The following is a 15,641-nucleotide window of genomic DNA, read 5'->3' on the forward strand; positions in this document are numbered from 1 at the left end:
TGCAATGCAAAGACCCGATACTCCTACCTGGCCATGATCAACCTGATGATCCACAACTCCACGGAAAGATGACCTCTCTCTCTTTATTAATGTTTTTTGACTTGTACACCATTAGGATTACTTTGAGGTATGTTTTCGTATTGCATGCTGTAGAAGCTTGTCCCACCACCCCAGCCCCCTCTTCCTAGGCCATACAGGCTGCGTTAACCAGCTCTAATCCTTCCAGGTATTGTCACCAGGACCCCACTGGACTCTCAGTAAAATCCTATAATGCTACAACCTTCTAAGTCCTGTCCTTTTTTAAACCTAGGGTGTAGGTACCACTGAAGTAAACAATTCATTTCATGACTGAGTGTATCCACATTGTACATCTGTCACAACTCCCTATTGAATGTAGCTGTATCTGTGAAATGCACCTGTTTTTGTAAAAAAAGTTTGGAGTGGTGATTGCCACAGATTTATATAACTGAGTGCAACCCTCGCATGCATGACCAGTTTGTTGGTGCACTTAGACTTGTCTGCAGCACACAGAGATCTTACACTGCCACACACAGAGGAAAGAAATTAGAGGGAACATTGATCAGAACCCTCCTAAACTGAGAAGAAGCGGCTACCCTCAACTTCCTCTACCTCACAGAGGCTTAGACATTGTTTCCAACCACACCTTGATCAAGAAGCTTCATCAGATCGCCATCCAAGAGGACGCCATGAAATGGATCGCATCTTACCTCACTGGAAGAATACAGAGAATCCGCCTTCCACCATTCACCTCGGAACCCAAGACCATCATCTGTGGCATCCCTCAAAGTTTATCCCTCAGCCCTACTCTGTTTAATGTCTACATGAGCCCCCTGGCCAACATCGACAGAAACCATGAACTGAAGATTATATCCTACTCATACAACACCCAGCTCACCCTCTTTCTATCTGCAGCCCATCCACCACAAGGACCAACTTCAACCTATGCACGACCAGCGTCGCAGACTGGATGCAAAACAACTGCCTCAAGCTGAACACAGACAAGACTGAAGTACTGATCTTCGGGAACAACACCTCCCTGTGGAACCACTCCTGGTGGCCTGCTGCACTGGGGGCTACACCAACCCCTACGGACCACGCCTGGAACCTCTGCATCATATTGGACAGCAAATGCACCATGAAGAACCAGATCGTCAGTCTCCTCCAGCCTGCTTCCTCACTCTGGGCCTGCTCCAAAAGGTCTTCAAATGGCCGCCATTCTCCACCAGACGCATCGTCACTCGAGGAGCCCTTTTCACCAGCCACTTAGACTACGGCAATGGACTCTACCAAGAATCAACACACCTCATAAAACTGCAGACCATTCAGAACTTTGCGGCTAAACTCATCCTCTACCTCCCCAGACATTGAGGAGAGGTCCCACGTCTGATGTACTGCCATCAGTGGCAAGAGTATGCCCAAACACACACACAGTGGTAGGTGGAAAGCTTGTGTTTTGCCACCATTTTTGCTCTGAATTTTGTGAGTTTCTGTGGAACTTAATACTAGCTCATGAACCATTTATTGTGTTGCACATATCTTATGGTCGCACTCGGAAGGTCTCCGTTTAGTGTTATGCCCTTCCAATGTGGTTAAATAAGTACTATTAATTTAATAACCGTATGTCATATTTAAACACCTTAAGTCCGTGGTCTTCAAACGTTTTAATGATACGCCCCCTCACCCCCACCTCCCCCTGCCACCCAGTAAAGAAATAAAATTATTCAGGCCACCCTCAGATTTTTCACAATTATTCTATTAAACTGGCAATGTTTAAATATGTCTCAACTTATTTAAACCCGAGACATATTTAAACATTACAGTTAAACTCGGTTACCTTTTTCCCCAGCTAGGATATAAATGACAAAAGAAGCTAGTGATGGCCCAATACAGAGTGGCTTACTGCCACTCATTTTTCCCCACCGCTTAAAACAAAGTACCGCTATCAGCATTATGCTTCATTTGGTCAGTGCCTGGTGCTCCCTCTGGCTTCACTTGTGGCCCCATTAGGCCCCCCCCACACCCCCCAGTTTGAAGACCCCTGCTTTAAGTATTTAATTTAGGATCTGAGATTGAGAAATAGCTAGCATAACATTAATAATACGATTTTCATCAATGTTATTTAGATTATTTGTTAATGAAATAGAGAGTTCTGTAGGTAAACGCCTGATACCCATAAAGTACTCCCCATGGATTGATGATGTATTTTTTAATTTTGAGTTGAACATTTATATACCTCTATCACAAAGGCTGATGTTTATCGTTCAGTCAATGGGTTTAGCTTTTTTCCCTTTTTCTTTTGGTGGAAGAAATGTGACTAGTTTTTGCCACAAAGCCATGTTTATTTTCAGGTCTTTAAATATTAAAAAGTGCATCGCATGCTGCAGAGAACATATAAAGTAAAAATATATAGGCATTTGCGAGGTATCTTTGTAAAACAATTGGATTTTTGAAAGTGCTTGTGTTTTATGCTGTGGGAAGAGACGCATCTCTATTTTAATGTAAATAAAGTTGGCACTGTTTTATTTGTGTGCTTTTAGGTGTGAACACATCTGATATAATAACCCTCTACATATCTGCAATCAAAGCCCTGCGGGAGCTGGATCCATCCATGGTTATTCTAGAGGTTGCCTGTGAGCCAATCCGTAAATATCTAAGGTCAGAATATATCTTTTGGAGACATTCAAGTCTACTCCTTCAGAGAACATCTTTATCCTTGTTACATTTTCTGCCAGATCGGATGAAAGATGCCTTTACCCAAGGCTTAATTTGTGATTGGAAGCCTGCAGTGCCACTTTTAACAATCTGATTTCTCTGAAAACTTACATATAGAAATGTCTCTATTCCTGCTCTCTGTAAAAAGATGTGTAAAACAGCAATTGGGAGTCTTAGTGAGGTCATTGGTGAAGTGGTTTGTGATGTCATCCATCACATGTCCCTTCGCTATCCTTCTCACTCCAAATAACTGACTAATATCCACCACTCAAATTACTTTCTTATTTCACTATACTAATTCACCACTAATTTTTTATAGGTTTCCGGAGTAGCTTGCTACTCGCCAAAAAAGCCCTTCAACACCCCATCAGGGGTAACAAGCGCTATATAAATGCAATTGCAATACAATATTGTGTGGGGTCATGTGCTCTGCATTTGCTAATTTGTATTTTTTCCCCTCTTCCATCCTTCCGCTATCCCTCTGAATCAAAATAACTGACTGACCTATCCACCACTCAAATTACTTTCATATTTTACTAAACTAATTCAACACTAATCCTTTATTGGTTCCGGAGTAGGGTGCTACCCCCGAAAAAGCGCATCAATGCCTCGTCGGGGTCAGGAAGTGCTACATAAATGCAACTACAATACAATGTTGTGTGGGGTCATGTGCTCTGCATTTGCTAATTCGTATTTGTTTTAGGTTTCGGGGTTTAACCAGAAAATGCTCATTATTTGGGGGATAAATATGTTGTGTTAGAAATACGTTATTTTTTCAATACAAGTTGATACTCTTACTTTTAACATACCTTTATCAAGTATTTTCTTTGTTTTGATGGTGACCTGCTATGGCCCCTGCTTGAAATGTTTATTGGAGACTTGGTGTAATCTGCCTGGCCTGATAGCCCACATGGAGTGCACTCTAAAGGACACTGCCCTTTTGTCTCTGGGCATGGGCTTCTCTTTGCCCAGCAATCATGGTTGCTGTTCGTCTCCAACCTTCACCCTCTTTCTTAGCCCTCGAACTAGCGGATAATGATATGGTCCTGCTCAATTACACCTTTCTAGAAGTACTTGCCTTATCACAAAAGATACAAGTTTGCTCAAAAACTAGCTGAGGGGCATATCTGGCTGAACAGTACAAAATCGCTACATGACTAAACTGAAATGGGTACATTTCTAAGAGCCTCATTAAAAAGACTAGCTTGGATTAAATTCTGTGATGTTACCCTAAATCAGTGCTAGTCCTATTTTTATAGCAGTGTGCCGTTCTACTCTACTACACATCAATTTCTTACCCTTTATAAAACTAAGCCTATTGCTGGCAAAATAATTTCAGTGATTCTTATAAGGCTTCTTCAGTGGCCAACATGGTCTCCTGGCTTTTGTTTCTAAACTATACAGGCAAGCTAAACCTATTAAAGTCCTAACTAGAATAGTCTCAGAAGTAAGCACATTTCACAATCTAATTAATTCATCAAATGCACAGAACATAAGAAATACTTGTTAAAATACAATTTTATTCTTATTTCCTATTACGACAGGAAAGAATAAAGCATTTCGGACAATGCACTTCACCCACAAAATCAAAACCTCTTCCCTCATAATCCAGTTAATTAGTTCCGCCAAATTACAGACTGATGAATTTATTACAACAATTTCGAGTGAAATAAAATTTCGATTTTTCGAGAATCTAGTGTCTCTTGTTCATGTAGTAAAAATCCAGTTTGGAATCTTCTAGAATGGTGAGCGCTCTTTTTGTTATGGGGCATTGCAGCTCTCGAAAGTCCATAGACAGAGTGACTAAAAGCATATCCACTGTTTTTAGGTCTCGCCTGTCGATGCGCATGCGCATCGAGCAAGGCGAGAGTATTGGGACTTATCCGCTCTTTATCCACACTGCAAGGAATCGTGGCGATTCCTTGCAGTGCCCGTGACTTTTAAGCTCAATGCGCATGCGCATTGAGCTTAAAAGCGCGTGCACGTCCGTCTTTGTTTACCCGCTCCGCCCCCTCCCCTTCCCGCCGTCTCGCATTTCCCCTGTCGCACTTCTCCTCCCCCCTCCCCTCTCTTCCCTCCGTCTTGTTTATTGTACCCGCTCCGCCCCCTCCCCTTCCCGCCGTGTCGCATTTCTCCTCCCCCCTCCCCTCTCTTCCCTCCGTCTTGTTTTCATCTTTGTTGTCTTCCTTTGTGACTGTTTTTCTATCTATATCTTCCTCGGTCTTTCTTCGTTTTCTGTCTTTCTCTGTTTAGCTCTGGGTCACCATCGAGTGTGCGGGCCCACCACCACAGGCACAATTTAAACACACCTTAGCTGTTAAGAAAATGTTACTTCCAATTCCGCTAAAAGGCAAATGTATCAGTGGAATAAAAAAAGATTCCCGATTTGTTGTACATTAAAGCACAGCTGCTGTGAACTGCCATGGTTTTCTGTATAATGGAAAATATTGCCGGTAACTTGAAGTTTGGATCAAATCTTTAACAAAATTATGTTACATGTCTGTATGCAGCGTGAAAAAAAAAAAGTATTTTGAAATGGAAAAAAATGAAAATAAGTGGGCAATTTCCTCAGCTGCTGTATAAATCTAAAGATTTCCAGTTTATTTTTCATGGAATTTTGCACAAGCTCTATTTTTCAGTACTTAAAATTACAGCTCTTACCGTCAAACCATTAAGTCGAACCGTTTTTAAAAACATTTTTTATGCTGTTACGGTAGATAGAACACTGCCTAAAGTAGCTGACATCTTTCCGAATGTCCCTGCCTACCATATAGTTTCTAGTTTGCTACAGAGGCGTGGCAGGATCGGCATCTATAGCATGCCTACGAACCCTTACCCTCCCCCTTTTGTTTCAAGTTTGTCTTGCCACTTGCCCCATTCTGCGTGTATTTTGCTTCATTTCCCCATTCTTGGTTGTGTTAATCCTTATCGCTTGCGCATTTATATCTTAAATGACCTGACGATTTTCAAAATCTCCTTTAGCAACACTACCCCCCCTCCCCCCCACCACCACCATATCTCCTCCCTGACTCCCTAATATGCACTTAAAAATTTGACCTAGAGTGTTAGAGAGCTGTTATTATGTGAACCTGCGTGAGATCGAATGAGTGGGTGCCATCCCTTGCATACCACTGTGTATCACCTCGGGTGGTCTTCTAGGCGCCCTGGTCCTGCTTCAGACGTCTGTCGAGTTAGCTCGAGCGGTTTGCATTATAACAAACGCTCATGTGCCGTCCGCTTCGTAATCTTTACCTGCAGAAGAGACTTGAATCATCGAAGATAGATTGAGTTAGCCTGGCAGAATTTCCATGCCTGCTTTAAGTGCGTCACAGCATTCTGCTCTCGCCTGGTCATGCTGTTTTCCCTGGAATGACTGTTTTGCTAAGCAGATCCCTCTGTCATTGTTCCAGCATGCTGCTTCACGGGCTACATTACGGAATGCAGCACTGTCTTAATTATTTGCATTTGGCACGCGTCCTTCTAAATCTGCATCCTGTCAGGCAGTTCCATTTTCGGTGCGCCTTGCACCTTTTCCTGGAGTCTCCTGCGTGCATTGAAATGTACTTTATCCGTATTCTCTGAAGTTATCCAAGTTCTGGCAAGCACCATGCAGGAGTCCTGCAACACCGCCGCTGCTGCCGTGAGCAATTCACGGATTTCCGGCTATTTGCGCGTCCACAACACTGTACGCAGAACAAGAACATCTGGGGGCGCCGCCATGCTTTCAATAATCTCCAAATTCTCCACGGACCACCCTCCGGCGTTTTTCACAAAGCTGCTCCTATTTCACACTCCCCAGTCTCACGTGGTACACCCCTCCTACCAGCCTTAGTGGTACTCAACCCATACCAACCCCAGAGATCTTCTTGCCATTCCAGCTTCGCGCGGGTTCTCTGTCCTGCCACTGTCCCAGTGCGTTTCTACCCTGGGAATGCCCCACCGTGCGCCGGTCACAATATCTCACACAGTTCGCACCTTGCTGTCTCGCTGTGGTGCTCTCTCTGCCCTGCAAATCTCTGGCCGTTTTCCCGCTCTATCAACTCCCAGTGGTATTTATGCTATAGCCCCCTCCTGTGGTATTTCTGCCCCCCATAGCTTTGCGGTCCCTCACTCACCCTCAACCCCTCACCCTCACTCACCCTCACCCTCACTCACCCTCAACCCCTCACTCACCCTCAACCCCTCACTCACCCTCAACCCCTCACTCACCCTCACCCTCACTCACCCTCACCCTCACTCACCCTCAACCCCTCACCCTCACTCACCCTCACTCACCCTCACCCTCACTCACCCTCACCCTCACTCACCCTCACCCTCACTCACCCTCAACCCATCACCCTCACTCACCCTCACCCTCACTCACCCTCAACCCCTCACCCTCACTCACCCTCAACCCCTCACCCTCACTCACCCTCAACCCCTCACCCTCACTCACCCTCAACCCCTCACTCACCCTCACTCTCACTCACCCTCAACCCCTCACCCTCACTCACCCTCAACCCCTCACTCACCCTCAACCCCTCACCCTCAACATCAACCCCTCACCCTCACTCACCCTCACTCACCCTCACCCTCACTCACCCTCACTCACCCTCACCCTCACTCACCCTCACTCACCCTCACTCACCCTCACTCACCCTCACTCACCCTCACTCACCCTCACTCACCCTCACTCACCCTCACTCACCCTCACCCTCACCCTTACTCACCCTCACTCACCCTCACTCTCACCCTCACTCTCACCCTCACTCTCACTCTCACCCTCACTCTCACTCTCACCCTCAACCCCTCACCCTCACTCACCCTCACCCACCCTCACTCACCCTCACTCACCCTCAACCCCTCACCCTCACACAGTGGAATAGGTCTCGGAGCATTTGAGTTAGAGCTTTTAGAAATGTTTGTTTTTTTTTTTTTATTCTTTAGCATTGGCTACAGGAAACAAAAATGCTAAAGATTTACAAAAAAACCCATAAACAATTCTAAAAGCACTAACTCTAATGCTGCGAGACCTATTGCATTTCCAATGCTTGTTTAAACTTCTGTTCCTTCCCTTGAACTGTTTGTGAAACATTTTTCGCTGTAAGTTCCCAAAAAAATCCCCTCCATCCAAACCACCTTTCCCGGAACTCCTGTAGTGCCTCATAATGAAAAGATGCATTGTTTTGCTGGTAAAAGTAAATAGGAGAGAATTTTGCATTTTATGTCAGATAAGGAATAAATCTCAGAAGGAGATCCAAGCAGATCTACCTCATGACAATATGCTAACTGGGAACCTTTCACATCCTCAATCATTGAAGAACAGACTGCCAGAAATTCCGGAGTTTTGGACATGACCAGAGCAAGTGCTTGAGTTCGCCCAAACTCCCACATTCTCTCCAACAGTGGACTCCCTTTGGATAACCCACAGCTTTAAATTTAGTGGGAGGGTAGTACCAGCTGTCTAAAGGTTAGAGTGTTTCTGTATCCCCACTGTGGCTAGTGTTGTTATATCTTCCGAGTGTTATTATATCTTGTATATATACACCATGCCTGGTTATTATATCTTGACATGGTCGTCATCTAGCTTAATAGCAAGCCCTCACTCTCAAATATACTGAAAGGGAAGATTCTCCACTGTCAGGTCTGTTAAGGAGTTGATATATTTTTGAGACAACGTGCTTCTTGCTATCATGTTGAAGAATATTTTTTTTCAAATGGATGTAGCACCCTAGTGCTGTCCCTTTTCATGTGTGGCTGTAAGACCCAGTGTTGCACCTGAAAATAACAAGTGATGGTTACCTTATATTCCATTTAACGTCTTTAAGTTGCTCAAAGGGTTTTATTTGTTTACCTTCAAACATATCTATTAATGTTAACAACCCGATTCCCACAATCTGAGGAAGTCCCTTCTATCCTGATGTCGGGAGAAGCGGGGATTGCTGCATAGGTTTAGTCTTCCTGTCAGCTTTGGATGTGCAAGAGACCTCATGGAGGTACCCTCTGCTTAATGTATGGTCAATCATGCACCAGTTTCTGTCCATATCTCTTAGTTCATTCTAGGAAAAAACAGAGGTGAGCCTCATAGTAATAGTTAGGGAGGTTATGTACTCTATCTGCCCCCTGTTTGATACCCATCATACATCGCCGCCAGCTGAGCCTCCCTATTTTATTTTGGCAAACCAAATACATCCATTTGAACTGAAGGTCACCTAGGTAGTCCTTAACATTCAGAGGGTGTGTCTGAAAGCAGTACAGCTTCTTGGGTAGCAGATACATCTTAAGGGCTGCAACTCATCCTAACCAAGACAGGTTTTTATTTCTCCAATTGTTGAGGTCAGTATGTACAGCATTTCCCATTTTATACAAATTGGCTTCTCTGATCACACCTATGGTTTTCCCCAGGTCCAATATGATGTGCTGAGTTGTTGAAGTAAACCACTGTAGTGGCACCACCTTTTGAAGAGTCAGCAGCATTGTAGAGGCGATATTAAGGCCCTCTGATTTTGTCTAATTTATCACAAATCCTGACACAATTTAGAACTGCTCAGGTTCCTTCATAAGGGGTAGGAGCTATGTGGCTTGATTCGCCAATGATACTAGTAAATTAAACATAATTATGAGTTTAAATTAATCTCTGGCAATTCCCACCCCCAGATTTGTAGGTTATTGCAGATTATTTGAGCAAAGCGGAGTAAGAGCAAAAAGGAGGGGCGTAAGGCATACATCCATACTTGGTGTCCTGTTCTACTGTGATTATTATTATTATTAAGTCTTATATAGTGCGTAGCTACCCAACTATGGTTTTCCGACGCTTTAGCAGTAGGGAGGGCAGAGTCAACAAGAACAAATTAAAACCAGCGTCTCAGGAAGCGTATTCCGTAACTTAGAACCGGTATAAGAAAAGGCACAACAATCCATTTGAGCACACTTGATTCTAGGGACTGTGTATAGAGATTGGTTACTCAAGCACAGTGGTCAGAAAGGCTGGTCGAGAACCTGCAGCTCTTGTAGGTACAGTGGACTGGTGAGCAAGTTGACTTTATGCATGAAGCATAGTGTTTTAAACTAGATTCGCTTGTCTATTGCGAGCCAATGAATGTCGCAAAGGATTTCAGGCACAGAGACATGTTTCGGGAGTCGAACAGAAGCCTGGCAGCAGAGTTCTAGACCACTTGGAAGCGTCTTATAGCAGCCTTATCTTTCCCCAGGTACAGAATGTTGCCGTAGTCCTGCCTTGATAGGATCATGGCTTTAACAACTGTTCTTTGGGCAGCGAAAAGGAGCATCCACATAATTGTTTTTTAGCCATTTCATGACTGCAAAGCATGTCGAGGCTACTATGGCCACCTGCGGTTTCATTGACCGATTTGATTCCAGCCAGAAACCTAGGTTCTTTACATTGTGGGCTGGTTCAGGGAGAGTCCCCAACGTCGCAAGCCAGAGCTGAGGTTTCCAGAGCAGGGGGCTTGTTGCCCAGCACCATTACCTTGGTCTTGTCGCCATTTAATTGTAGAGAGTTGGTATTCATCCATGCGTAGACCTGACCGAGGCAGGAGTTCAGATCCCCAGAGTTGTAATCCTGGTCCGAAGACAAGGAAAGATGATTTGAGTGTTGTCTGAGTAGGAGACCATGGTGAGGTTGCAACCTTCCACCAGCTCTGCTAGAGGGCAGACATATATATTAATATCATAGGGCTGTGGGCCAATCCCTGTAAGACTCCAAAGGTTAGAGCATGAGGGCTAAACGGGACATTAGCTGAGAAGACCTGGAAGGTGCGATCCGTCAGAAAGGGGGCCAGCCACACCAGAGCCGTCCCTTGGAGACTTAACTGAGTCTATGTCCTTTTAAAATCCACGCAGAAGTATCACCCGTATCCAGGGGCTTTCTCAGATGTTCCGTGACTCCTAGAAGGACAGATTCAGTACTTTGCCCTGCTCTGAAGCCTGACTCTCTGGATGCAGATCGTCTTGGGATTCCACAAAAGAGGTCATTTGAGTGTTGACATGTGCCCTTAAACCTTGGAGAGAATAGGCAATATTGAAATTGGTCTAAATTTGGACCAGTTGGGATCCACTGGCATCCTCTCCTTTTGACCCCAACATTTGACTTGGGGTCTTAATATCCTGCTTTTAGCCAGCCACTTCCCCAGACTGATCTCACACTGGACATAGTCCATCAATCCCCAATCAGCCCTGCCAAATGCTTTCTCTGCATCCAGTGAGGCTAACACAGTTTCCAGCATTTGGATCTGTTCCCAAAGAGTTAACACCCTTCTTCACAGCTTCTGGGACTGTTTATTTGTTGGGCTTCTTCTGCATCTCTTAACTCCGACCTTAACTGAATGGGTAATGCCTCTTTGGTTATCAAGAGTCTATCGGCCTCTGCTATGAACTTCCCTCTAAGGTCTTCTTTCATTGCGTGCCAGAGTGTGCTGGCGTTCCTTTCACAATTATCATTACATATTATGTATTCCTTTAATATGTTTGCTGATATTATTGATGACAACAGGGTCCAGCAGTAGAACCTCATTGAGGCATCAGGTGCCCCTTTCCTTACCTGAGGATGCATATAATTTCAGCATACTGGACAGTGGCTCATAATCGGAAATGGATAGGTGGCCCTTGTAGTCTTATCGAACCCCAGGGAGTAATCTCTTATCAAGGAGAATGTGATTGTCATGAATAACTTTTATCGGTGGCCAAGAGTGTCTATAGCTCCACCTATCTATTTGGCCCAATTCTTCAAGGTGAGCTTTCCCCAACTCTAAAGCACAGAAGTCTTTCAGGAGTGTGCTGTGTTTTGTCTAATTTGCCATTTATGACCATGCTCAGGTCTCTTCCCTGAACAGTGCACTCCCTACAAGGAGGCCCAATGCTTGGAACAGACATTCTTCCTGTCCCTGATTTGGGCAATACACTGAACAGAATAATAGGGCTTTCCCACAGAAATTGCATTGAGCTGCCCACCTTACCATTCCAGTGATCTTTAAGTTGGAGTTCACATCCCCTTCATATAGGAATGCCACCCCTGCTGCCTTACCTCCAGACGACGAGTTTGGTTAGAAAGTAGTAGATAAGTTTCTTGTAAAAGGGCCATATTCGTGTTTAGTAGTGAGAATTCAAAAGGAAGGATTTGCCTTTTTTCAGTTTTTATTTAGCCCTTGACACTGTATGTAGTAACTGTCACGTGTTATTTGTGTAAGAGTAGGAAGTGGTTTCTCAGGGTACATGCTGGGTATGTGGAGATGGGTTTGTGGATGGGAGTGTAAAACAATCCTCCCATTTCTCATAAGTAATCTTAAACACCTCACTCCTTTAGGAACTTTGTGTACGTTTTTGCAGAACCTTGCACCATTCAAGGCTAGCAAGGGGAGGAAGTTCTGTCTCTTGATTGCCATCCACATCTTCTTGAGGGGGCTTAAGCCAAGAATTGAGCAGGTCTCTTTTAGGGACTTAGATTAACTGATCTGTCCGTCCCATTCAAAAATGATGCAAAACAAATGGCCCCACTGGATGCAACTGGCTAGAATAATCTCATTTTAAGGAGAGTTGTATGAGAGAGATCCTGGAAGATTTGCACTTTGATGTTATCAAAGGATATTTGTCCTTCATGCCTGACTGGCTTCATAACTTTGTCTTCAGAGCAAGCTAGGATGTACAGCAGATGTTATGTGGGCCCTGTTGATATATGAGAGTCCATCATCCGGGGTTTCAAACTGAACTTCCAATAGAGCTTTAACTTAGGCCTTGACATTTCTATCTTCTGACCCTTAGGTACTCCTCGGATGTTCAGATTACATTGACGTGATCTGTTTTTCAGGACTTCTTGCTTTTCCTGAAGGATGATCTTTGAGTCATTCATGAATAAACATGCTCTGTAGTTCTCCAAGTCCATTGTTCTCTTGCCCTGTGTACTTTCAAGTGTGTTTACTTGCCCGTCGAGATCTGCCATCTCTCTCTGTACCTCTTTTAGGCACTGTCTCAGATCTGCATATGCCCCCCTTATTTTAATTTCTTGAAAGAAATTGCATCATCAATTATTTCATAACTGTTCTGTCCAGAGCAGAGGGCCTGCTGTATTCCATTTCGTGCTGTCTGGTTTGGCAGCGGGGAGGGTTTGCTATTTTGCCAGCATCCTACTGGAGTGAGTTTTCTTATCCAGTATTGGGGTATCTTTCATAGATTCACAATCTTGAATCATTCCCCCGTCGGTACGATGGGAGTCACACAGTAACATGATCAAGCAGTAATAAAGCAGTAATTATGAAATACCATAGGCTATAATGACCGTGAGCCATGATCATAATAGCCTATCTATGTCCTTTAAAAAAAGGACCAACTCTCAAGCACAGACAATTAGCTGTCCGCACCCTCTAGAACACTCCTAGCAGAGCCAGTTTTCCCTCAGATCTTCACCGCACGTCTTGTGTGAAGGGAGTCTCCCTGAGTTCTACTCCATTTTCTTCACTCTCAACTAGATTTTATCCTACAATCACCCGCTTTACCAGCATGTCTGATAAGAAAGGGCTTTTTCACCCATGTAAGACCTGTGGCAAGAAAAGAGTTTATGTGGATTATCCACACAAGGATTGCTTATGCTGCCATCATCCCAAGCATGAGGTAAGACAGTGCAAGATTTGTCGGACTTTCTCCTCAAAACTCTGCGGGATAGAGAAGGGATAACTTTTATGGCTCCAGATGACTAAACAGAGAAAGTCTTCAGAAGAAAGAGATGGATCTTCAACGCCTCATAAGAGAGCCAGATCCCAGGAGGGTACCTCTGTTGATGGTAGGCAACAACTCAAACCCTCCCATGAAAGTAAAGACTCAAAAAAGGAGAAAACATCTAAGGTCTTCCCAGAGCCTGCATTATCTTTACCTACTACACCTTCAAGTAACGAAAAGCACAGTCCTTGAGCCTCTTCCTCAGATTCTAGGAGGCACAGATCTGAAAAGAAATAGTCATCGACGACGGCACCTCCTCGTCAACGACTAGGAGTACCACGTCTCATCGTCAGTGTGGTTGACGACAGGAACAATGACGACGGAAGCCATCACCGGTCCCATACTGTTGACGAGAATCTCTCAGTCGAAAAGCCTATCAACAATGAACATACTGCTGACAACAGCATCATCAACGATGAGTGCCGACGACCTCCATTCCGTCGACGAAGACACCATCGACTAAGGTTCCGTCGACGGTTGATCCATCGACGATGATACTGTCGATGATGATACAGTCTACGTCAGTACCGTCGATAAAGGAATTTCCAACACCGATTACTACAGCACCGTCGACGATGATAAACTTCATAAAAGTTACCAAAACTTTTCTGCAGCCGGAGGTAACTTCACTCACCAAGGGTTCACCATTACCTCCTTCTCATTTGCTGGATTTAGAATACTCTGACAGCTTTGGCATATGTGGTGTAGCTCATAGCCGTCCGAGCCACATGTTAAATGTCAGGAAGAGACGATGACTAGGAGGATGAGGAGCAATATTATCAAAAACGTATTATAGCTCCACCTCACCATTACCAACCTTATGGCTTCCTTCCTGAGCCTCGTCCTAGAGGCATGTCACATCTACCACTTTCCCTCATCCAGGATCTTCAGGCAATGCTGGCTGATTACAGACATAGGTTTCCACCTCAGGATGACCAACCAGAACCACCACCACCACCACCTCCTCAGTCGGAGTTTGCCACCACCTACAACACCTAGGATCACACCTCGCCCACTGATCGATGCGCTTTCCACAGAAGGTCCGTCTTTATCACATGAGGACCGAGAAGAAGGTGAAATCCCAGACCTGCTACCACCGCTGGATCCTTTGGATGACTACATTATCCCCACACCCTCTCCTCCTCCACACCACCCAGCAGACTTGCCCCCGAAGACATTTGAGGGTTCTAGGATTCCATAATTTAATAGAGAGAGCAACCACCAGGTTCTATCTGCCAGTGTCAGTGAAGCAAACGGACTGCTTCCTGTATGACTTTAAAGAAGAAACCAGAAAATCAGTACACTCTATTCCCATAATAGATTACATCTGGCAGGACGGAGTGAAAATTATGAAAACGCCTGCTACGATATCTCCTGTGCTCCCTCGGATCGACAAAAAATACATGGCTCCAGAGGATTCCCCATCTAGCCTCACAGGTCACATAAGACCGGATTCAGTCATTTCGCAGTCAGCACATAGAAGATCTAACAATCCGGCCACTCCCATCAAAACTTTGCCTGATAAGGAAGGGCATAGATTAGACATTATGGAAAAACGTTTCTCAATTATGGCGGCAATCACAGTTAGGGCAGCCAACGCCTAGGCAATAATTGATCGGTATGACCGTCAGATGTGATAGACCTCATTACAGAAGACCGAAGGCAAGAAGCCAGGAACATTTTATTGAAGGGAGAACGCGCAGCATCAGAGACCATCGACTTCGCGATGGACCTAGCCAACACAGGCTTTCAGAAGCTAGCGGGTGCTGCGGTGTTATGACGCCATGGGTGGTTAAAAGCCACCACCTTTAGGCCGGAGATCCAAACAAAGATACTGGGTATGGCTTTCGATGGGGACTCTGTTTGGCAAACACATCGATGAGGTGCTGTTAACAATAAAGACCAACACCGACACAGCAAAAGCATTAGGCACTCTGCAGTACAGGAAAGTGCCATTTAGAAGAGCCAGAGGACGCAGCTTCACCGCATACAGAGGTGGCTTCCAAAGGGCCCAAAATGATCAGCTGCGATACAGGCAGAACTACCAACTTCCTGCATACTGTCAATCATTGTTGGCTGGTTTCTCTCACCAGGGGGCCACAAGAGGACACCCACCCATAGCAAGACACTGGCAGAAAACATGAACAAGATTGAGTACCTGCTTCACAAACCTCTCATCCCGTGGTTGTGAGAATTTCTGA

General features: G+C 44.8%; 1 protein-coding gene across 2 annotated transcripts in view; it reads left to right on the forward strand.

Annotated features, from left to right (window-relative positions):
- The window catches only part of ANAPC2 (anaphase promoting complex subunit 2), a 205,451-nt gene that overhangs the window by 45,361 nt on the left and 144,449 nt on the right, over nucleotides 1-15,641 (forward strand). For both annotated transcript variants that reach the window (XM_078642153.1, XM_078642152.1), the window contains exon 6: nucleotides 2,559-2,676. In XM_078642153.1, coding sequence (XP_078498279.1) covers nucleotides 2,559-2,676 — 118 coding nt within the window. The remainder of the gene's footprint in view (nucleotides 1-2,558; nucleotides 2,677-15,641) is intronic.

The sequence above is a fragment of the Lissotriton helveticus genome, chromosome 5_1 (assembly GCF_964261635.1).
Source record: "Lissotriton helveticus chromosome 5_1, aLisHel1.1, whole genome shotgun sequence".
In the NCBI taxonomy this organism is placed as follows: domain Eukaryota; kingdom Metazoa; phylum Chordata; class Amphibia; order Caudata; family Salamandridae; genus Lissotriton; species Lissotriton helveticus.